The sequence below is a fragment of the Rosa chinensis genome, chromosome 7 (assembly GCF_002994745.2).
Source record: "Rosa chinensis cultivar Old Blush chromosome 7, RchiOBHm-V2, whole genome shotgun sequence".
NCBI classification, from domain to species: domain Eukaryota; kingdom Viridiplantae; phylum Streptophyta; class Magnoliopsida; order Rosales; family Rosaceae; genus Rosa; species Rosa chinensis.
In genome coordinates this window covers 49,277,869-49,302,913 of record NC_037094.1, presented here as the reverse complement: position 1 = coordinate 49,302,913, position 25,045 = coordinate 49,277,869, and the positions used below count along the sequence as shown (strand labels likewise).

Genomic DNA, 25,045 nt, shown 5'->3' with positions numbered 1-25,045 from the left:
GGTTGGCTATGGATGAAGAGGAAGGTTGTTGTATTTCGGGGAGAGAAGAAGACTGATGAAGAAACTGTGTTTTCATGGTGTTTTGTCCAAGTGTTGGAAATAAATGATGTAGGAGACAAAAGACAAAAGTGGTTAGCCCCAGCTTAATTAAGTTGTCAAACATCGGGCAGTTGGCTCTTTGTATTTTTTATTGTAAATCACACAACACATAAATGAAGTTATGTTGTCTGATTCTGCACATTTTAAGTTTCAGCTGAGGCAACAATGAGGGGAAGTTCCCGCCATGTGCAATCAAAGTTTCAGTTTTGGGGGGGAATGAGTGGCATTTGGAGGCATATAGTATATCTTCCTTGATCATACAACACAAAAATAAAAATTGTTGTATGGCATTTTGCAAGCTACACTCATACAACAGATATAACTATTCTGTTCACTACTAGAAATCTGTTCATTTACATCACGTCATTTAAATCGGTCAGACTTGCACATGATGTAAAAAAGTAAGTTAACATCGTTTTAGAAAAATACCGATTTAAATGTATACCATTAATATCGGTTGTTAAAATGACCGGTGTTAAAAGTTTTGTTTGAAAATTTGCGGGAACCTCATTTTCGTGGACGCGCTAAGTGTTTTAATGAATTCAAGGACGCGCGGACTAAAACTTAAAATTTTCACACTTAGAAAAAAATAGAGCCCCCAAAACTGAAACAGAAACCCTAAGCTCAGTCTCGAGCTCCTCCCAAACTCGAGCACCTCTCTCCTCACTCGAACTCGCCGCTCTTGTTACCTTAATCTACCTCCTCGCCTCCTTCATCTACCTCCTCCAACCTTGACCCCAACTTCCTCCTGCTTTCTCCGCCTCCTACCCCATCTTCTGATGACAACTATAATCTGTGATTGAAAGAGGTTGAATCGGTTTGACCCCAACCCCGATTGCGGTTTCTCCAACTATAATTTTTGACTACCGAACTCGAAATCGAAGATGGGGCACAACCGAAATGCCATTTGATGCACAGATCTAGAGTGAAGAGAAGCAAAATGAAAAGCGAAAAGAATTAAGTGACCACGGTGAAGTTTTGCTTGCACCAAGACTAGATGTTCTGTTTCACCTGTACAGGTTAGTTTGCACCAAGACTTGGAACCCACAGCTTCCTCTTCTCTTAGTTTGAGTTTCTCCCGCATCATTCAACAGCAAAACCTCTCAAATCTTTCTCCACCCATCGATGTCAACCCCCGAAAGATTATGTTCGGGCTGTTCAATCTATTAAGGTGAGTATGTCTTTGACTTGCTACCATTGTATATAACATTAGATTTATGGTTATATTTTGATAGTTTTATACATGTGGGAAAGTTCGATTCACGATATGGATTAATTGTATAATTCACCCCCACTCCAACCCATTTTGGCCTTATGGGAATCTGTATTTATTGTCCACAAAAGGTTTAATCTTTATTTGTTATAGAATATAGTAGCTGAAGCTGTTGATTTTGTGTGTTGAAACAGGCCGCCATAGTTGAGAGAGCAAATGCCTTCAGGCGACAGTGTTGCTATCTGAAACTGATGTTAGGCTGGTGTATATATATGTGAACAACATATAAGTAGTAGCTACTGTCAATCTGTAGTTTAAATAAAACAAAATTGGTTCAGAACAAAAGAATTGCAAAATAGTGCAGATGATAAACATTTCATTTAACTGAAGTAGGCTGGAGTTTTGCACTATTATTGATTGTATGGCTGGAGTTTTGTTTCTAATTGTGGCAACATGTGTGGAGAAGGCACACTATAAGTTAGATTTTTTCGCTCTGCTCTTTAAGTAACTTTTTGATTCATTTTCTGTATTTGTTTGACTTTGATGGTTGTATAGTCTTTAACTAATTAGTGTTTCTTGTGTTCTGTTTTGACAAGTGATGCCCAAGTAAGTCTATTTATGATAGAGTGATCTTGCTTTTAGTCAAGGGTATTAGTTGTACTTCTGACATGAAGGATGTTATAGGTGTATATTGAGAATGATGCAGTATATTGTTAACTTCGGCCAGTTTCTGAGATTAGATATGCTACATCAAGAAAATAATCAATGATTTAAAGTCAATTCTGAATCACCAGTATCAAAGGTCGTTCCCCATTTTAAGTTATCAATTTTATTTCATAACAGTTAAGAAAGAAAGAAAAAATAGGTTGTTAGATATATGAAGCCAGCACATGTTCATGAGGTTGCTTATAGCTCGAGATATATTCCTCCTTCTAGAATAGATTAGCTTTGTGGAGTCTCATATGCAGATTGCATGTTTTGCTACCTCTTGTGCAGAACTCCTGTATAACTCCTTACTTGGAAGCTGAAAGTGCATGCATTCAAAATATGCAGGATATATCGCAGCTAAAGTATGGCAGTACTTCTAATTTGAGCAATACATATATTGAAATGCTTGAAGGTTGTGATAGATTGGACAATGAATCTGTTATGCATATTGGGTCAACCTCTTATGAAGTGATAAATCCTTTCATGTTAAACAGGTATTTCAATTCATTCAATCTTCTTTCATGTTGCAAGATTAATTTGTTTTGGTTGGTTGTTTGAGTTCATGTTTCTTTTTCTGTTTGTTCCAGCTATTTTGATTATGGGATAGAACAAATTGAAATTGTTTTTGTTCCTAGAATCACCAGTACCACTTCTCTTGAGGAAAAGAGAGGAGACAATTTGTGGGTTCTCTTAAAGCATCAGCTGTGAGTCATTCTCTGCTCTTGAAATATACCAAATTTAATTTGAATGTTCAAGTGAATTGTTTTGTTTATTATCTTCATTGTCTTCCCCTAATTTTACATCACTTTCCATATGCTTGTTTGCTAAGAAAGTTCGGTAATTTTGAGTTCTAGGTAGAATTCATATGAATTCTAAATTTGAATTCAATATATATAAACCTAATTTTGTTTTTTTTTCTTTCACACTCCCACAGATTGACTGTGCATGTTTATATATAATCTAATGCCTGGAATCCCTTCTGCCCAGTAATAAATATATAGCTTTTCTTTCACTTTGAATATATATGTATTCCCTTTTAATTCAAAGAAGAAAAAAATGTGTTGTGTCAGACGACATACTTGAATTATTGTCATATATATGCTGAGTGGCTTGCTAGCTAGCTAGCTAGCCAGCTAGAGATCAGACTAGCACTCCGTTTCAAGCGGGGGAGCAGATTGATGATGATTAGAGAAAGATGGGTAGATAGACTGAGGAAAGAGGCATTTATAATAATTTGAGGAGTGTGGTATGGATGAAAGGAAGGAATGTGAGGAAGTTACGGCACACATTTGTTTGGGGTTTTGGTTTTGCTTGCATCAATCCCTCAAGTAAATGTCTGAAAAATATGGACCTCTGCAACTGCCTAATGCTTTAAAAGTGGCCAGTAAAACTTTGCAAATAAATTATATGAACAGAGCAGCATTTTAAGCTGTTTGCTTGAGCTGAAGGGGAAGAGAGTGGGAGAGGTTTACAGAGGGTCAGTGGCTTTAACTTTGGACTGGAGAGAGATAACCACATTCAGATTTTCGAAAAACTATGTTATCAAAATACATTCTTTTGATTGTGCAAAATTGTCATCATTATGTAGTACGTTCACAGATCAAAAGCTTTCTTTTAGTCATGTTCTGGCAATTTCATTATTTTTATTCTTAAGATTGTATCCAATGTGTATTGGATTTAAATATCCATTGTAATTGTGGCTTTTGAGTGGTTCTCCAGCTCTTTCTTAGTCACAAATACTAGGTACAAAAGCATCTCAATTGCTGAGAGGAGAGGCCGGGTTTATCTGAAATGAGCTGATGTGTTGTTGGTTCTCTTACTTGGTTCTTCTGGTCTATTTTTTGCAGTTTATGTAATGCTCCTCTTAATCTTGGTTTCTAGTAATCTCTCCATGCATATTTTTTTTCTTCTGTTTACCAGTTAATCAACTAATAATCAAGGAAAGTTTGTAACTCTTCATTGTAATTTTTTTCAGCAATAGGAGTCATCAACCATGCAGAAGATGTTGAAGTGCCATTGGTTTTGCATTGAAACTTGCTCTTTCAACTCAGAAAATCCAGAAAGAAAGCATGGACTATCTAGCTTCATTTAGGGTTGAGCTAAAAGATAATTATTGTTTATGTACTCTGATAAACTGAAAACACATATCGATAATAAAAATACCCGCAGCAAAGCGCGGGCTATCTATCTAGTGAGGTTGAACAGTCAGTTGGGGTCAGGGACTTGCTTTGCACCTTTGACAATTGGCCCAACTGCAACGTTGGAAGTTCTAACAGAAAAGATGATGGTATGAAGCACTTTGGATTGGAACTGTCTTTAAGAATTTCGGATGGTTGACACAAGGAAGTGACTGAGGAGAGGCCTGCACTGAACATTCTGATGCCTCTACCTTTTCACGGTGAGTATTTTGGTTCATGTCCAATGATGAACGTACTTCAACTATCTTACATTATAAAAGCATGTGTTTGGTTTTCTTAGAGTGGCAATAGTTACACATTTCTTTCTACGACCCTCCCTTAGAAAGAAAACAGAATAATTTGTAACATGTTGCCCATTCTTATAATTGCATGTCATTTTGTTTCTAATTTTGTATCTTCATTAGACTACAGGAGGCAAGAGCTGTCAAGAAGAGAAAACAAGAAGAGTATACAGAACATATAAGGTGTGCATTCTTTGGTATGCCAAAATTGAATGAATCTTCATTTTGGCTCTCAGTGAGATGCTTCTAAACCTATTAGTTTGTGTATGTTCATAAATCTCAGTACTATCAGCAAGAAGCTGCCAAACTGCTTGCCCAGATAACCACTTTGCAGAACAGTAACAAGTAACCTCAAAGAGACTAGGTCAACCCTATATATATATAACAAAATAATTTCACCTTGGTAGATATATATTGACATACTGTTGATATCCAGGGGTTATATGGCTGAGGGTTTAGCAATACGTCTATCAAGGAGATCAAGGGCGTGGAGACCAAACTTGAGAAAGCAATTAGCAGAATTAGATCCAAGAAGGTATCTCTTCCATCTGAGTATTTGATATTCTTTGTGGTATCTCTCTCTCTCTCTCTCTCTGATTTTTTTCTTTGATTTGTTGTAACTTTGTTTCGTCTTCTCTTTTCTCAGGATTGGAAGATATGTTCTCTTAAAAGAAAAGCAGGTAAACTGCTTGTTTTTGCAATAAAGAGAGAAGCCATAACTAATTGATAAGAAGCTGTAGGATTTATATTTTATGATTCTTTTGTTTAAAATTTAGTTTTGTCCACTCTGCAAGATTAAAATGGACTGCTTTGTACGTTAAATTCATCTTTTCTTTGTAAGTAACATTGAAATTCATCGTTTCAGTTACTCAAAGCTTAGTTGTGCATAAAAATAGAAGGGCAAAGGAGGCATGGTGAAAAAGAAAAGGAGAGGAGAGAGGGAAAAGAAAGACGGGACGACAGGGATTTTAACCATGATGGCAGAAGGGACTTCAACATGCAGCGTTTTCCACACAAATGGAAATCCACTCGTAGAAGTGAAGACGTACTTAGCTGCTCACCAATTGCATCAAGGTGGGGAAGACAATGAAAGCCTGGGTGAACATCTCATTTCATCTTCTGATGACGATAAAAATTCTGCAAAAAGTGAGAATTGTGATGTTTTTGTGCAAAGGAGCAATTTTATGAAAACTTAATTTGTTTTCTGGATGTGTTAGTGTGCACAACCAAGTAGCTAAAACTTTAAACTTGCAGCTTCATGATCTCAGTAAAAAGTTTCTTGTCATTAGAAATCAGTATCAAAATAAAAATCAATGTCTCATGATTATCAACATATCGAAATGTGACCCCAAAATCGATGTACACAAAACCAATGCACATCGATATCCAAATACCAAACCGTTATCTACTATCAACGTACAAATCAGCTATTATAAAGTAAACTGATTTGTCATGAAATACAGGACATCGATTTTGAAAAATAGAAATGATGTCTACAAAACTACTAGACATCGTTTCAACCAACAAAAAGCGATTTTCCTAGTAACATAAAACATCATTCTTAATAGATTAACCGATGTTGCCTAAAGACACATACATCATTCTCAGGAGAATAAGGCTGCAAGATGCACGTAAAAATGGACACGAATAAACAAAAGTTTTTGGAGACTGATGTCTACGAGAGTATTAGACATCATTTCTGAAATTGTAATCGATTTAAATGTTCACTTAGGTATTGTTTGAGATATACTTTATTAAGCATAAAATGTGAAAATATGAAGAATTAAATATAGTTAACATATAAGATTATGATGGTTATAACGATTATACATCAATTTGTGTTTCAGAATCGATGTTAGTTGTTGTCTGGAACATCGGTTAAAAACTCGCTTATACTGATGTCTATATCTTTTACATCAGCCACAAAGAGATCGGTCAGAATTTAGTTTTATATCGGTTCTGGACTGATGTAAATGAACAGAATTCTAGTAGTGGTTGTACAATGTAGTATAAATTTGGGGCCAAATTTGAGTCAAGGTAGGAGGGAAATCTGCGCTCATTTTTTTTTTTCATTCACACAACGAATCATTCTTGTAAGTGTTGTACAATTACCTTCTTGCTAAAAACTTTTGAATTTTAATAGCCTTATACGACACAAGTTTTTTAAACGTGTTGTATGATTCACTTTCTCTCATCACACAACAAATTTTTTTTTTCCGTTGTGCAAAAGGTGTTGTGTGTTTAAGTTATTGGTGTAGTGACTCCTTGCTGTAAAACTATAAACGACAGTGAATCTATAGTTAGAAGGTTTTTCCTATTTTACCAACACTGATGTCAATGTGATGGGGAGATGATGTTCAAAGTTCAACATGTAGATCTTGTCTCCAAAACATGGCCAGTCCTTGGGAATCATCTTCATGTGCATAGCAAATGTTACCATAAAATCCAATTCGGTGCATGATAGCATCGATATGGTTTGGCTTAGCAAGGGTTTCTTATAAGAAGATCAAGCTTGGTTTCTTCATTTGCACGTGATCAATAAGGGCTCGTTGTGTTTCATTGCATACAATTCCACGACGGTTCCAGACAAGGATATTCTCTCGCGCTAGCATGCTTGGAAGGCCGGCGAAAGACCGCCGGTCAGATTGGAGGCGACGTTAGATGAGATATTATTTGTTTAGATAAATTCTTATGGAATAAAAGCTGGGATTTTTTCAAATAAGATTTTTTTTTTAGCCATTTATTTTTATGTGTCCTTATTAATCATTTTATATGTGTTGACAAAATTAATTATTGCTTGAAAAAAGAGGGAGGTTCAAATATTAAATTTGGAGGTATAAATAGAAACACCTATATATATAGGACCCTTGCAGTGAAGGAACCCTTTTTTTTGCTACTTTGAGGGATCGCTTATTAGACCCACTTTTCGATCGCTTATCCATATCTCAACCGTTTAGTGTTTAGGTCTATATGAGTGGATCATCTCTGCAAATTTTAAGCTAAATTGATAATCATTAAGGCATTCATAACTGCGATTTACAATTATGAATAGGAATGGTTAGTGTTGGACAGATTCGGTTCGTCGATTTGATATCTTCAGGATCATCAATTCAGCTGAAAACTTGCATAAATGATCTAGAACCTAAAAACTGAACGTCGAGATGCCGAAATATGATCGAAAAATGGGTCCCATAAGAGATCCCTTAAAATGACCAAAACAATGAATCCCTTATTGGAAGGAGCCTCATATATATTTAGAGTATTTAGAGTGTTGAAGAAGCCCTACCAACATAACTACCATTTTTCCATTACTTTTATTTTTTATGTTAAATCACAATCTCTACAATGAAGTCTGCTTGGATTGTGGTGTTCACTCTAAACCTCATACATCCCATATAGATTCTTTGGATCATTGCTCAATATGCAATTGAACACATATTCCACTACTTTATGATCTTCCCACAAAATTCTCTTAGATTTATCGGCATCAGTCTGGGCATAAATTGATGGTATTCAGGCTTTTGATTAATTGAGAGGGAGGGGGAGAGAGGGAGAGATTGATAGGGGGGGGGGGGGGGGGGGGAGGGAGGGAGGGAGGGGTAGGGGGAGAGAGAGAGAGAGAGAGAGATTAATTTAAGAGACTACAATTGTGACTTTAATCCTCCTTGTTGGCTCCAATAAGGCATACCAACTTAGCTAGTTCCTCTCGATTATATTGAATTTTACTAGATTGACAAAATTATTAAACCAATATTGTACGAGTTTGGCTTCAATGAATTTCAAATCTGCTATTAGTTTGGTTTGTTTGTTCATTCGATGAAGATTGACAATGACTCGGGGTCCTTGAGTTCATGGATTAGTCAACGACTTTGATTTATGGCCATGAAAACCAAAATGGTAAACACTTCTATTGATTTTATTGGACAATGGGCATTATATATGGAAAAATTAGGGAGATGTAAATAGCATATTAGTTATCTGTAAATGTAAGTTGAAGGTCTATTAAGTGGGGAGGTCCAATTAAATGTCAATTTTGGAGGTATGAATAGAAACTCACACACACACAATGAAAAAAGCTAATGATCGTACAAGATTGATTAAAATTTGAGACCATGGGGGCACATGTGATGAAATTAGAAGCGTAAGAGCACAATTAATTTAAGGTGTAAAGATCATGCATGTAAAATGAAATTAACTTTTTTTTAAACAGTTCTTTTGTAGTTGTTATGTGTAATTTTAATACACTTAATTAGTTAAACGTTAACCAACTTTTTTTTTCTCCTAAAAAAATCCTTTGGCCACCCCACCCAAACGTTAACCAATCTATTTTTTTTTTGAGAATAAGATCCTTTATTAAAATGAAACGAAGTTACATAACACGGGAATGACCGGTGGTGGACAAGAATTCCCCACTCTCCTCCCTAAAACCTAAACCAGTTACGGGTCTGTCACCATAAATGACTTCCATGAGCCGAAAGGGCCCAACTCCTAACCACCAATACCGCCCAACGACTCGGGCTACCGAGAATCCCGAGAATATAGATACCACCTCATAGGCAACCGCTAAAACAACCAACGCCCTCTTCCACACCGTGTCCCAAAGATGCCAGACCACGTGCAAGGATCGCTCGTCAGCACATTGACCATAAGACAAAACCAACAATAAACCAATTCGTCCCCAGGAAAAACACCACATCCATGGCACCTCAATTTGACCCAACCTAGCTCAACAGAGTAGGGACATGCTAAAAACCAGAAAAACCTAACCAAAACCCTAATCGAAATCCTAACCAAGAAAACTACTTTAAACAAAGACATAGACCAGCCACCGCAATCATCTTCCTCCTCTTCAGATGACCCGCCTGCAGACCACCCCCATAAATCAGTCCCGTCGAACTCACACCGCCAGAAAGACTCCATCCACGCAGCAAGCCACACCAACCTCAACTTTTGTCGGCCAAATCCAGGCATAAAACCAGATCTCGATGAGCCCACACAGAGAATCAGTGAGAAACTCGCCGTGCCTTGTCGCCCGGCTTCGTCCATCCTCCTGAAAGTTCGACACCCTTGCACTCTCCTCCTATCGACCAAACCCGGAGAGATAGTCAGCGCCGTACTATCCATGGAAAACCGCCGCCACGATCCAGCCTCTAACCACCTTCTCCAAGCTTGCGTCGATCACCAACCATCCATCTTGTCCACCTGCACCGCCGCCTGAGAGGGACGAAGAATCATACACGACCAAGAAAGTCGAACCGGATACCAAAAACTGGAACCCCAAGCCACTACAATCCTGTTCGGCAACACCCGCCACTCATCGATGAGGCCTAGACCTATGGTCGATGCTAGGGCGCCGTCGGACAGGCAACAACGGCTTCTGTGCGTTTCCAAAACCCTAATTTTTGTCCCTCTATTCTCGGAGCCGAAATGGTGTGACATTAACCAATCTATTTCCTATAAGTTTAACACATAAACTCGATTTTAATTTTTATTATAGTGAAAGACAAAAAAAAAATTCATTAAAAAGGACACCCTTTAGTACTATTTGTGAGTGCGAGAACCAAAAATTAATATCCCAATCCAGATGGGAAAGGATGGAAAACTTAAATCTAGAATCGAAATATGCTCGAAATTCTACCTCAGAGTTCAAAAACTAGACTGATTTGAATCACAAATCCAAACCCACAGAGGACCTATTGTTAGAATTAAGTGGACTTAACATTATCTAAAAGCATTAAGTAAATAGAACAATTGATCTAGCTAAATAAATAACAAGAAATATGTGATTATAACTCTAATACCAGTCACCTATCGAGATGTATATCTCTTGATAAGAGTAGGACTCTCATTGTTAATAACCTGATTAACATGAAGTGTTGTGATAAGTTTAAGTCTCCTAAACTGATAAACATGAAGTAAAACGAGGACTCCTTATGGGATGAGTCCGAGGATAAGTTTTGGCCAATATATAAGGAGGAGAAAGTCCCTATGTTCAACACTGCTCCTTGCATACATTCTCAGCCCCATTCTGAAGCATCTGGTGTTGAAGCATAGAAGACTTTCTTCCGTTTGTGCAGCTGCTCATTTCTGATCTCAGAAGATGTCTGCCTCGATGAATGCTCTTGGACAAGCTGTGGCTGCAGGGATTGAAAGTGTCAATCCAGGTGATTACTCCTACCGGGACTAGGAAAGCTACTGGTGTGCTGCATAATTGTTTTGTTCTTGTACAGGTTGTGTGTTATGTGATTTGTGATATGATCTTGTGTGCATCATGTATTCTTACACCTATAACCTGAAATTGAAATTGATAGGATTCCTAATAAACCCAAATATGAGTCTGATAACGACCTGATGAACCCCAAACTCGAATTTGAAACCCACCTGCATCTCAGAGATGGATTCAAGAACCGCCTAGATCCCAAATCTAGCTTGATCATAATTGTTCTTATGTAAACGTTTAATTGTTTAACCCATGGTATTTAAAACTTTTAATTTCGTGCCATCTAATTCAATAAGATACAATATAAAATGAGACATACGTACAAGAATATTAAAAAGAAAAGGAAACGAAAATAAGAAACCAGAAACAAAAATTGTCCTTGAATTAGTTGTTAAACCTTGATACATCAACATCACTACAGCTCACATAATCAAATTTGCAACCCACTTTAATTATATCAATTTATTTTTGGGAGGACCACCTTAGTTTTTCTAACAGTTACCTGAATACAAATTGATAGACAAATATTTAAAGGAAAGAATTTAATTGCGTGCGGTTGAGGCTTTCCTTCCATAAGGAGTAAGGTAGCTAGTTTTAACCTGATCCATCAGTTTCATTCATTCAACTGCAGGGCAGTAACTCTGCCTTTTTAACCTTGGAAATGCTCTCCACGACTCTGACTGGCGACACGTGTCCTCTTACAGTTACCATCTTTGTCTCCAGGTCTATACTGAAAGATGTAACCCCTGCAAATTAACCCCAAAAGTAATTTCTCATGAGATAATAATCTTTGAACGAAAAAATTAATAATGACCGAAATCTAGTTAATTTAATGATATTTAATTTCATAGCGATCATTATTTCAAATTTAAAACATTCCTTTTCTCTTTTTTCTTTTTAAATAAAAAGTTAGTGATAATGATTGGCTTCGGAAAATTTTAATACCTGTTTATATATCCTTCATTAAAATCATTTTTTTTATTTCTGTTCAACAAAACATTTGGTTGCATAACATGAAGGCAAACCAAGAAAAGAGATGATCGAGTGGTCTCTGTAGAGGACGCATGTATAGTGAACTAACCTGTGCTAAATGAAGGAAGAGGAAAACCCCATGAAAATGATGTAATTGAATATTTCCCATTCCTACTTATACTGTTATATATAGCAGATCAATTAAATAATAAATACGTACGTACCTTCCATTTTAGAAAGATGTTTCTTCACTTTACCAGCACATCCTTGACAATGAAGAGCAACCCTCATAACAACCACCTGCAAACCAACACATGCAAACAGTTCATCTATATCAGACCAGAATTTACAAATATAGCTAGCAGGAAAGTTGAGAAAAATTTGCCAATGCAGGAACCAATAAATGATTTAGCTAGGAGATAGAGGGCCCGGGTTCTCTTTCTACAAACTAGCAGGGCCCACTCATTTTGTGTGTGGAGAGAAATTAAAAGTAATGAGAAAATTTTTCGTACAACTATCACATTTTTTGTTTTTTTTTTATAAATATTTTTATTCTTTTGTTTTTTATTTTACAATTTACTATATTATCCCTATTGATTAATTATATTTTATGATATTTTAATATATAAAGGTTAAATTGGTAAAAAAAAAATTAATTTTGAAGAGCAAGCTCTATTCTCTTAATAATAGCGGGTGGTTCTAGTTGGACTTCCAAATTTACTATTTGGACCTCCTATACTTAGTACACCTCTAATTTACTTTTTAGAATACTTGCAAAAGCTAAGTAGACCTCCTTATTTTTACTAAAACATCCTTGAACATGAGATACAATAATCTTTTAATATACTTTTTATCTTTATTGTCAACCACGAGAATAAGAATGAATCAAAATCACATGATATTGCTCTCTTATGAGTATGTATCTCCTCCATCAAAATTAATCAGAGGGTTGGTTCTTGATCTTGATATGTTGCTAGAATCCCTTTGAATTTGCTAAAAGAAGGATTTCAAAGGTTTTGGGTTGGAAGATTGAGTAATAACTATATCATAATATTCAATTAATTTAGTTTAAGAAAATTTCAAATCAGATTGTTTTGAATTTACTTCTGTATTAAATGATGGGCTATGTATAGAAATTATTATTTTTACTTAGTTTTTTTAGGTAAATTATAAAACTATATAGTAATATAAGGAAATTTTAGAAAAAGAAAAAACCAATTTAATTGAATGTTATATTTGGGGAGGTAAGAAAAGTAATTTTTTTTTCTTTCATTTTTCTCACTCTGTCCGTATTTGTCTTTTCATATGACTTGACAAAATCTATTATGAGCAACTCCAACAGATTCCCTATATTTTGATTTTTCTCTACTTTAGGGAAAAATAAGCCTCTTTTACTCCAACAGATTCCCTATAACTATCTCTATTTTAGGGAAAGTGAGGAGAGAGAAAACCAAATTCCCTATATTTACAGCAAACTCCAAAATTTTAAAGAAGAATATGGAGATTTTATAGATTACTGTAAACTAGGGAATTTGTTGGAGTTGGAGAAGAAAAATAGGCTAAAGGTTTGACTTTTGCTTCTCTATAATACAAAAATTATAGAGAAGTTGTTGGAGTTGCTCTAATAATTTAAAAAAGTTAGAGGTCTAACTAGAACCACCCATAATAGTATAGATTTGGCCAAAGAAAATATATGCGTACCTATTATATGTACGTAGACACTACCACAGTGGCGGAGCCACATAGGGGCACAGTGGGTCACGGGACCCACTAATTTTTTTACATATAAATCAAATTAAGTTAATAAACATCCCAAGTAGCCATCATGGCACAACGGTAAGATTGCTTTTTGCCCTGAAACCCTTTTCAGGGTTCGATTCTTCTTACTCCTTAGCTTCAACATTTTTGTTCTAATTATTTAAGTAACTTAATTGGTCTATGGATTAATTAATTATAAATTATTTTCTTTATATCGAATGTATTTACAAGAAAAATCAAATCTTGTTCCAATTTGATACTTGATCGTTTGATTTCATTTATTGAGAAACACATTTTATTAGTATAAATAAGGAAAATGTTTAGAAACGATTTTAAAATATGAAATCTTGTTGAGAACAATCATCATTTTAATAGATAGAATTTCAAATAGAGATTTTTCATATTTTGATATTTTATATTAATTTGTGCCCCAGTTAGCTTTAAATTCTAGCTCCGCCTCTGCACTACCACGTAGTTTGTTACACTCAATTTCTTTATCAATATTGTTAGAGATCCCAAATTTATTTACTAAATTTTTTGCATGTTAGGTAATGTGACACTTTATAAGTAAGGAGATAGCTTCGTCTGTTTGAACTTCAAATTAATTAAGATTTACAGGTAAATCCATTTTGCATTAAAAAAAAAAAACTGCACTCTCAAATTAATTTGAGCTGATTGACAATTAAAAAGAGAAAAAATAAATATGCAAGTTTGTAATATAAACTAATGGACGACGAATAATTCATCCCTATCTGTACTCGATTTTAGGTGCATGAGGGCTAGAATTATTAGTAGACAAGATACATATAGATCTGAAGATCGAATTTTGGTATCTAGCTAGTACTGTCAGAATAAATAGTAAAATGTGGAAAACAAAACAATAAGTCGCACTGGCAGATTAAACAAATATAGCAGAGACAGACAATTAATGAGACAAACGCATATGGTGCCTCAATATTCCATTTGCAAATTTCTTATCAGGTTTGAAAAGATCGATACAATTCTTATCTGACAATATTGGCATACACATACTGATTAACGGTTTATCATCAATGGTCGTTTTCTCATATTGGTAGAAAGTAATTAACTAGATAATTACCTGGAAGACATTATCTGTAGAAGGTAGAACTGACGCTGTTTTCTGCAGTGACATCTTCGGCTTCGAGTGATGATGGTGGTGGTGGTGGTAGTTCAAAGCCGACTCTCTCTTGATCATGGAAGACAACAAGACTGGTTTTTTTCCATGATCAGCTAAATTGCCAGACCTACGTGACTCAACGATCTTCGAGTACCTGACATTGTAGTTGTTGATCATTCTCGTATTTCTAGCAGCAGGGACGATCGCGGACCGAGCTGCATCGGCGCTGCTCACGCAGACGGCAGTTGCTGCCTGAGAGTGGCACATGAACCCCCTCGGCATCATCGTCATCTTCTTCTTAGTAGCAGTGCTGCTCTTCATGTTCATCATGGTAGCAAGAGAACAGATCAGAGCTAGAGAGAAGTGAAGTGAGTGAGTGAGTGAGTGTGTGTGTTATTAAAATGACATGCTGTCTTTATGAGGTAGTTTGGCTGGGGCTGCCAGTTCAATCTGTACTCATGTTTTGAATGACTTCACCAATCCTGTCATTTTCTCTTAGTTAATGTTTCAGAGAAAATTAACTAATCGACTATTTATCGCAGAAAACGACTCTGCTAGTTGACTACATCCAATGCCCCATCACATGCATTATTATTACCTCATCCTTGATAAATGCTTCCACCTGCAGCAAAACTGAATAACTCGCTACTACCAATCCTTATTTTGATACATAAATAGGAACCTAGCAGTACCAACAGCCATGTGCCCTTGGTTATTGACGTATGAGTACCTTCACGAGCAATGTCACTGTTGGTTCTTTCAACTACTCTCAAGGAATCTCTCGTTCGCTTCAACTACATGCCATTATGTACGAGAGCTGTAAACCACGCCTCCGGTATCTTCTTAGGGCAGCCCTTGAGATTTTTGTGGTCCGAGACAAACTAAAGATACAAGGCCGGCATTATTTCATATAAAAGTATAGATTTTGCCCAGTATCATCTAATTTAGTGGTACAAGTGCTTACTTTGTAAGAAAGAAAGTCTTGAGTTAGACTCATGACATGCTAAATGTAGCACACTATTTAACCATGTAAAATGTAGTTGTCTATATAAAAAAAGTATGGATCGTTCAAGCTGGGGATTGAGGGTACACATGTAATTGCATAAACAAATAATGAATTAATGAAGAGTATGAAGTATTATTTACACAAATAAACAAAATTACATGAGATCAAAATTAGGGGGTTTTAGGATTATAAAATAAAACAAATAAAATGTAAAAACACATATGCAATGATGGAACGCAAGGAACAAAGATCAAAACCACATCCATATGCACGAAATTCAATTACAATTCCTATAGTTGATTTTCTATGTCATGAGAAAAAAGTTGACCATGTGAAATGTTAGAAAACAAACGATTTCTCATATTTTACTTTCCTTGAATATTTAATCTAAGTGAAAGTACCTAAATTAAGCCTATTGAACATGCAATCATAGTCTAGAAAGCTAGCTAATCAATAACACATTCAACGCATGAAGAACAAAGAAATTATGCCAATTAAAGTGCACAACGTAGGATGAAAAAGTTCATCTATTTGCAATCCTCCTTAATTGGTTTCAACTTTTGTCCAAAGCCTTTACTACTTATGAAATAGGTTCACAAAACTACTAGGTGAATTGTTTACCTAAATCTAACTACGGTTACATGCATATATCCTAAATTGGCCACCAAAGAACATAAAAATGCAAAAGTTTCTGTAATCCAAAATCAATTAAGCAATCTCACATAAGCAACATAGAAACCAACATATAAAAATTGCAACTTTTATTCATGCATAGAGACGGGTTTTAAACTTTACCCTTAAAGTCATGTTAACTAGAATTCATAGTTTTATGAAATCAAACAAAGAAAACAAAAGAAGAAGATGAAATCCACCGTGAAAGATGAATGTCAAAGCCTTGAGATGAAGAACTTGAAGATCTTTGAAAGCAAGCAATCTTCTAGGGATGACACAAGGGTGGATGGAGGCTAGGATCTTGATGTATTGCATGGCTTCTCCTCCTCCTTGCTTGAGACGAAGAACTCCAAGACTAGAGAATGGAATAGGATTTTTGTTGTGCGAAAAGAATGAAAGAATTGATGATTGAAAACGTCCCAAGGATGCATCTATATATAGAGGACATCAAACTTAGTCTCCAAGCCTTCTAGATCCTTCTTTTAATTTTTAGGAATTATATGATTGATACACACAGCTCCAACCAATCAAATAAATCCATGTCAGCTTTTCTGCGTCGTCCAACCAGTGAGAAGCCTCCAAAATTAAGTAGATTTGCACCATGAGTCTTTAAAGAAGATATTTTCTTATTTAAACTCCTAAAATTCGGCCAAATAGTGATGTGAGCAACAAGTAAAGTATCCGGACTTGATTCCATCCTTTTTGCATGTTGTAATCCCTTAAAACTCTCCAAAGATGATGCTAAACTCTTCTGGAAGGCTCTAGGACGTCACACGTGCAATATTATTTGAAATATAAAGCATAAATTTGGACATGGGCTTCCCCATGTGAATTGGGCCTCAAAACAGAAATTTCTGTCAAAAGTCAGATTCACCAGTAGCTTGACCTTCCTGTAGTAAATTAGCCCTAACTTCTTCTAGAAAAATAATATTGATATGCCGTAAAAAGCTTTGGAAACTAGACATTTGAGGCTTTCCAATAAATAAAGATCGTCATTTAGTTCGTCTTGAGCTGCTCTCAATGCTCTGTCAAAGTTGACTGACTTGCACAGGCAGATTTCTTGATTTGGCCTTCTATGCATCTTTTCTCCTTGTGCTCTCTGGTTTCTTAGCCCTATTAGAACTCCTTATGTCTTCAGGACTCCTAGTCAAATAAGGACTCTTCACATGAAATGTTCTTGAACCTTTCGAAATCTTGTTTTGCTTTCCTAGTTCAATTATGACTCCTTGTGTCATTAGGATTCATTTTCCTGGCAGGAGTAGGTTTCCTAGTCCAACTAGGACTCTGCATTTTTTGCCATTTTCCTTCATTTCTCCAAACATGTTTCCTAGTTGATCCAGGATTCCTACTTTGACTGAGATTCCTAGTTGGATCAGGAATACTTCATTTCTTCATTTCAGCTCATTTCTGCATCCCTTAAGCCTTCTACTTGTCATTTCCAATGTCTTACATCCTTCTCAGGTGAGCTCATTTCCTTGTCATTTATTCCAATGTACCTAGAAAATAGAAACTCAGTTAAAAATGATTAAGTAAAGGAAATAACTAAGCAAGATATGAGGAGTTGTCATATCCTCACAAGGTCTATCCACTATTTCTTCTCTCAGATTTATGGCAATGCTTAAAAGCTTATAATTACTCAATTATATGTGAGAGAAAATATTTTGAGGCAATCAAATAGCTCACATATATAAGAAACGAAAAAGTACTTTGTGAATATAATTTATTTATTTTCTTTCAAAGATCTCATGAAGGAAATCAGTTACTTGCACAAATGGACCTAAGCCATATATTCAACTCTTATGACTCATCTCCACAAATCAAAGGTTGTCTCATCTTAAGGATCAAAAAGGTCTTATAAAGGGTTGTAATGGGGCCAAGGCTCAAGGTTTTAAGAAACAAAGGGTAAGGAGTTTCACAAAGTATCCTAAAAACCTAGTAGAGCTCATTTTGAGAGACTTCTATAAATCCACTAAGGCATACAAAAACATCATAACCCCATAGAGGTAAAATGTAAGGGCCTAATGTATTCATGTTGGGCATAAACTTCATTTGAACTCTTGTGAATTGGACAAAGACCAAATTTTTTTTTTATAGTAGGCCTTCAATTCAAAACAAACTCCAAGTCTACAAAGTATGAGGAACTAAAATCAGTAAACATTTTTCTTTTTCTTTTCTTTTGCCGTACACTTTTTTTACATTTTTTTTATGGCCATACATACATATTTTTCTTTCTTATGGACATGTCTACCTCCACACTTAAACTTTTACCTCTTTTCAATCTTCATCCTTGATGCCAAAAGATAGCTCCACTCAATTTTTAGAACAAAGGGTAAGATTATAACTATACTAAGGTTCAGGGGTTAAGGATTTTAAGGTGATGAAAGAAAAGCTTTACAATTGTAGGCTCAAAGGGGTTTATCTAGGGGGTGCACATTGTGTACACAATTAGGGAGACAGGCTTATTTGGCAATGGTGATAATTCCTAGGGTGCCTTTATCCTTTCCAGAATCAGGGACATGTATTGATAAAAGTTTCAACAAGTATAAGAGTGAATTCTAGCATTCTGTAGTCTATTAAACTTAATCTATGGCAAGCAATCAATTAAATGAAAGAATATGAGATATCAAAACATCGCCAAGAAAATAAGAATATATTTTTCATTTATCACTCAAAGAAAAAGGGACATAAGATTAAATATCTCACATAGGCTTTTATGAATCAAAACTAGACTTAACATGCTCATATTCTGTACCAAGATCACGAAATCCATATCAACTATACATGCATATGCTTTTTATACATCTCAATTAACAAAAGAATAACATTAAAAATCATCTCAATATTGTGATCCTCTCTTGGCCATAATTTCATAGATATAAGCTCTTCCTAGATAGTTGAAAGACATCCTATGACTAGAACACAAAAACAAAAAACAAAATATATATATATATATATATATATTTTACATTTTTTTATTTTTATTTTTTTGTATTTTTTATATATAACCACAAAACTAACTACCTAAAAACACACAAAATCGTTAAACCCTTCCCCCACACTTAAATCCTACATTGTTCTCAATGTAAATCAATTTAAAGCATGCAATAGAAAATCCAAATATAGAGCAAGGTACTTAACGCAAATAAAACCTAAAATCAAAACATAAAGAAGGAAAATTGAAATAGAGGGAAAGAAATCTGCATAGATGATCTCCTCCACAGCTACGATAAGCAGCGCTTGAATTTAATGTCTTTTAGCCAGACGGTACCTCTATTAAATGAAGTTAGTATTTGTAATTAACAAAGAAATACAAAATATATAAACAAGTATAACTATAAATTGATTTACAAAAATACAAGTGAATATATATACAAGTATAGTTAACGTAGAATATACAAAAATTAAACAAGTATATACATATATATATGTATGTATGTATAAAAAATGTCACAATTACTAGTATGTATACATGTTAACGTCAAAAATATATATGGAATTTTAGAAAGTGTATTTTTGGTGTAAAACAAACAACACTGATCATGAGTTCAAATTCAATCACGAGTCTTCAACCAAAGTTTATAAGTATGATCCAAGGGTTCTAGCCTTAACACAAGTATCCTTTCTCAATCTTTTGGTAATTAACTCCTTTTAGAGACGACTAGGTAGTAGAGGAACAATTTTGGCAGGGCTCAAAGCCCACTTGAATGCACTTATCACATCCAATTAGCCTAGACACCGTGTCCTATTAAGATGCGCCTACTTGAGAGACAAAGGTTGGATTGACTTGTATTAAAGAAAGAATCCTTCACCTATCCGGTTATGGTTTCAAACTCACAATCAAACTTTAACTCTAAAGGTTACTATTATTTACAAAAAAAAAATCTATTATTTTACAAAAATGTCACAAGTATATATGTATATATAAACAATTATTAGCGCAATAAACAAATGATTTTTCAATCCCCAACAATAGCGTCAAAAATTGACATGCTAAATGTAGCAGTGTAGCACACAATTTAACCCTGCAAAACATAGTTGTCAGTATAGAATAAGTAGGGATATTCAAGCGGGGATTGAGGGTTCACCTGTAATTACATAAACAAATAATGAATTAATAAAGAGTATGAAGTATTATCTACAAAAATAAACAAAATTACATGAGATCAGAAGTAGGGGTTTTAGGATAATAAAATAAAATAAATAAAATGTAAAAACACATATACAAGGGTGGAACGCAAGGAACAAAGATAAAAACCACATCTATATGCACGAAATAGAATTACAATTCCTATAGTTGATTTTCTATGTCATGAGAAAGAAGTTGACCATGTTTTTTTTTTTTGAAGGGAAAGACGACAAACTATATTAAGTGAAACTGAGAAATACATGAAGCGATGCAAAAGCATCGAAAGTAAAACAATAAAACATAACAAGATGCACAAACGCATCTATAAAGTAGGAAAACAATAAAGGATAGCAAGACGCACAGACGCATCTAAAATAAAAGGTAACCATGTGACTTGATGTCGGACGACATCGCTGCACTGCATATGTCACAAGAGCAGTGTAAATGTAATAGTAACCGTAACCGTAACAGTAACCGGTGATATGATCACCTAGGAGAGGTGATTCGCTCACCAGGAGTTCGAAAGTAACCGAGGGTGTCAGAAACTCGAAAATTAGCAGACGTACTCCTAAGAACCAGAACCAATACCAGATCAAAATGAGCAGCTGTCTCGGATCCAAGATCCGAATCTGTAAACGACCTGGATCCCAAATACGGATCCAAATCTGGCCCGAGACCCAAATCAAGTCTGCCAAAGCAGATTTGACAAGAGCCCAAGCCCATTTGAACTTGATTTGGCCACCGAAGTACATGGGCACCCCAGCAGCAACTCCTTTTTGGACACCCAAGCGTTTGTGCACCCCAGCTTGCTGCCGGCAAATGTCACCGGTGGAAAAACCCACGGCGCCACCCTCACCAACCACAACCAGCCCCAGCGCTCCTCGCCCAGTCATTCCGCCACGCCATAGTTGGAAACACCCCTCGTTGGGAGGACCTAACACAACCGCCAGCCGTTTCTCTCTCATCCATGACACAACCTGACAAGATTGGATCGTCCGTCCAAACGCCCGGCGTGCAGAAACCTTCAGCCACCAAGCAGTAGGTCCGAGATCCTATATGTGGGTCGGGTCCTCCAAACCATAGTTCCACCACCGATTTGACTGTCGACCTGCCGGATCCACACCAGATCCGAATCCTGACCTCCAAGACAACATTGGGGTCCCTGGATTCTGAACCTTCCAGTCGCTAGTAGCCACCAAACCTGGGTGCCGATCTGAGAACAAATCCAAACCCCTGTGATAAACAGTCTGGGTAGAAGAGAATTCAATCGCCTCAAAACGGGTCAAGGATCTCGACTTCTTGGAGAAAAAAGGAAAAATGGAAGAGGCGGCAAGGGCCGTACTCGACATCTGCGACACCAGGGGAAGCGCTGGAATTTTACTCCATCGAAGATAGAGGAAGGTGCAGATCCGCCTACCCATGGGAGGCGGTCTCTCAAACCCTAGTAGAGAGGGTCTTTAATGTTTAGGAAAACCGAAGTATGGTTGTTCACAAAATCACTTAGTTTTATTTTTTTTTAAGTTAGAAAGCAAACGATTTCCTATATTTTACTTTCCTTGAATATTTAATCTAAGTGAAAATACCTAAATTAAACCTATTGATGAACATGCAATCATAGTCTAGAAAACTAGCTAATTAAGAACACATTCAACGCATGAAGAACAAAGAAAAGATGTCAACCAAAGTGCACCACCTAGTATGAAAAAAGTTCATCTATTTACAATCCTCCTTAATTGATTTTGACTTTTGTTCAAAGCCTTTACTACTTATAAAATAGGTTCACAAAACTATTAGGTGAATTGTTTACCTAAATCTAGCTCAAGTTACATGCATATATCCTAAGTTAGCCACCAAAGAACATAAACATGCAAAAGTTTTCTGTAATCCAAAATCAATTATGTAATCTTACATAAGCAACATAGAAACCAACATATAGAAATTGCAACTTTTATTCAAGCATAGAGACGGGATTTTGTCACACCCCTGATTTTTAACACAAATAAAAATAGATATATAATCCCATAATTATACATGCGTAATCGTTCAGCCATGAATAACAAAAACCTGGAAACATTTTTCCCTTAAACTAAATAAATATTGATGCCCTGAACCCACTATGTCAATATTGACCCGCACCGTAGAGTCATATATTACAAAAGCTTACGAATTAAATTGTCAATAACAAAATAAAACGTTAATGCACTACACCAAAAAATGAATCAGACAATAGGAGGTAACTGTCGTCTGAGGAAATTTTGCACAACAGCAACGACTTACATGACTATTGTCTGAACACCAGAAAGAACAACAGCGATGAGTATCTTAACTCTTGTGCAAATCAATTTCAGACAACAGATTCTAGAAGAGAGAAACTTGTGTAGAACAATCAGAAAACATTGGCTTGTAAATAAACTGTTGTCTGAATGAAGGTTGTACATCATCTGACTAGTTGTTTACTATTGATTGAATTCAAACAAGACGATAGAATAAGCGTGTAGCCATTGTATATCATTGTTTCATAATATAACATCTTCTAATAAACTGTTGTATGAAATCAAGTCATACAATAATAGCTTTCCTATTCTCTGTGGTCTTTCTTAACTTCAGACAACAAATTATTTTAATTTTTTGTTATGTTATATCTGGTTGGACAATTGATTAGGTTTGAAAACTATTGTAGATGGATGGTTCTCACAACAGTTTTTTGTTTCTCTTTTTGTTATGTTCATTTGTTAGACAATGGTTTGCTGTTGGTATTGAATTGTCAGCTATAGAAGATAAAAACATACATTCTGCACAATAAAAACAACACATCCACTGATTCCAGAAACGCATCCATTAATTCCAAAAACTATTTCATCCCAATACAGGAATTAAAATATCCATTGTTTAGATAGTTTCATATCTGCATTTAAGTGCTACAGACTAGTCTAACAAAAAGTGAAAGTACTTGTACAAAATTTGATTGAATCTTGAGCATCTCTGATCTTCCCAAGTTTTTGGGTAGTCTTGCATTATATACTAACCGAGTTGAGGACTTGAATGAAGTCTTACTAGCATCCTTGTATCTGCAGTAAGATGAAAAATACTAGGTTAGGTGATGTATACTAAAAAGCAAAGGAAATCCCAAGCCCATTATCTCATCTACCACCAGTCTAGCATGCACTAAGAATAAAAGAATGAAGAATAGGTAGCACAAGTACTCTGAGTCAACATTATAGACTAAAGTGATTAAATGATTTGGAGAAGCAAATGAGAAAAACTGAAATAAGCAGAAATTTTGAAAGTTACATGGAATCCCAAAACTAGGAATATAGGTATGAAAAGTCAAAAGAAGAATAAAACTAGATTTAGGTGTCTTCCTAAACTCTAGCCACGACAAACACAAGAACAAGCTAACATAAGACCTTCTTTCAGTCCACACAAGAAACTGAGATAGTTTAACACCCAGAAAAGTACCCAATGTTTTCAGAAAATTATGCTGCAGAAATCCTAATGCATAGAGCTAATTGCGTGATGACATAAATCCTTCGTACGAACTCCAAAAAGAGTAAGACTAATTTCATTTGAAGGATGGGAATGCCTAATTTTCAAGTATTGGTGCTTTCAAGAAAGATTGGACGTAGAAGACTACTAAAAGAAACAGAAAGAAAAAGACAGTATTGTTGTGTACAGAAATTCCTGCAGTAGACTTGCAACTTTGAAAAATCATAAGTAATTCTAGAAAAATTGTTTTTAGGAGATTCCAATTCTGAAACGATCTTTAAGATGTCTACTGCAATTTGTAAGAAGATAATAATTTCAAGTTCCCAATTAAACTGTACAGTTTTCAGTAAAAGTGCAACTGGGTCAGAAACTCAGAAACACAAATTCACATTTGCAGAACCTCTTTTCTACCTTGAGTTTTTACCAATGAATCCTAAATAGAAGAGCTGGAACTTAACAAAAACAAACCAAAAGACTCAAAATCAATTGAAAGATATCACCAGTTAGACAAACATAGCAAGGACTTTGGAAAAGAAGGAACTTATGGCTCTCTCTGCTATGCTCTACCAAACCACCCACCTTCATTCCCATATCAATCGATCTCTCTCCAACTTTCAACACCACAGAACACAAACTGGAATTGAAAACAAGATTGTTATAACTGAATCCTTCTAAAAGCAAGGTAAATTAACAATTAATGGAAGTGCTTCCTAACTGAGGAGATGTCATTTGTGACTATAGAAACTAGAGAAGAAGTTCAATTATAAAGCACGCACCTAGAGAAACAAGAAACCCCCAAAAGCGAAGACGATGCTACAGCTCCACCTAAGGCACGCACCAGCTAGCTAAAACCAAAACACAACAAACCCAATTCTGATTTCAGCATAGTCAAAACAAGATGAACACCCAACACATAATTGAATATCCAAAACAAATAAAGGTAATATCCAAAACAAATAAAGGTAAACCTTCTCAACGTTCATAACCAATTCTCACTGTATTAATAACCTAACTTAGATGAATGTGTAATCGTTATCAAACACAACAATGAATGAGAAAAAAGAGAGTGGATAGTTTGAAGGAGCTGAATCATTGGACTATAAGATAGACTTAGAAGCAGCTTTAGTTTTATCTGGGAACATTTAGTTTTAGCGACTCTTATGGTAGA

The 25,045-nt window shown here is 35.5% G+C and overlaps 1 protein-coding gene and 1 long non-coding RNA gene across 2 annotated transcripts; one reads left to right on the top strand and one right to left on the bottom strand.

Moving 5' to 3' along the window:
• Positions 1 to 4,972: 4,972 nt before the first annotated feature.
• LOC121050530 lies at positions 4,973 to 5,541 on the top strand. The gene is made up of 3 exons (XR_005803249.1): positions 4,973 to 5,034; positions 5,146 to 5,179; positions 5,365 to 5,541. It is a non-coding gene; the product is annotated as an uncharacterized LOC121050530 (long non-coding RNA).
• A 5,541-nt stretch (positions 5,542 to 11,082) lies between these two features.
• LOC112180588 lies at positions 11,083 to 15,821 on the bottom strand. The gene is made up of 3 exons (XM_024319143.2): positions 14,549 to 15,821; positions 11,916 to 11,991; positions 11,083 to 11,465 (listed from the first exon to the last, which is right to left on the bottom strand). Exons 1-3 carry the CDS (start codon positions 14,915 to 14,917, stop codon positions 11,341 to 11,343), a joined length of 570 nt encoding a protein of 189 aa, XP_024174911.1. The 5' UTR covers positions 14,918 to 15,821; the 3' UTR covers positions 11,083 to 11,340.
• Between the last annotated feature and the right edge of the window lie 9,224 nt (positions 15,822 to 25,045).

Bases quoted from the DNA above. Each gene is read 5' to 3' on its own strand.
- LOC112180588 (XM_024319143.2), bottom strand. From the start codon at position 14,917: ATGATGAACATGAAGAGCAGCACTGCTACTAAGAAGAAGATGACGATG. The intron at 11,992-14,548 runs GTAATTATCTAG...GTTGGTTTGCAG, and splicing joins CTACAGATAATGTCTTCCAG to GTGGTTGTTATGAGGGTTGC. The intron at 11,466-11,915 runs GTACGTACGTAT...GTTAATTTGCAG, and splicing joins ACATCTTTCTAAAATGGAAG to GGGTTACATCTTTCAGTATA.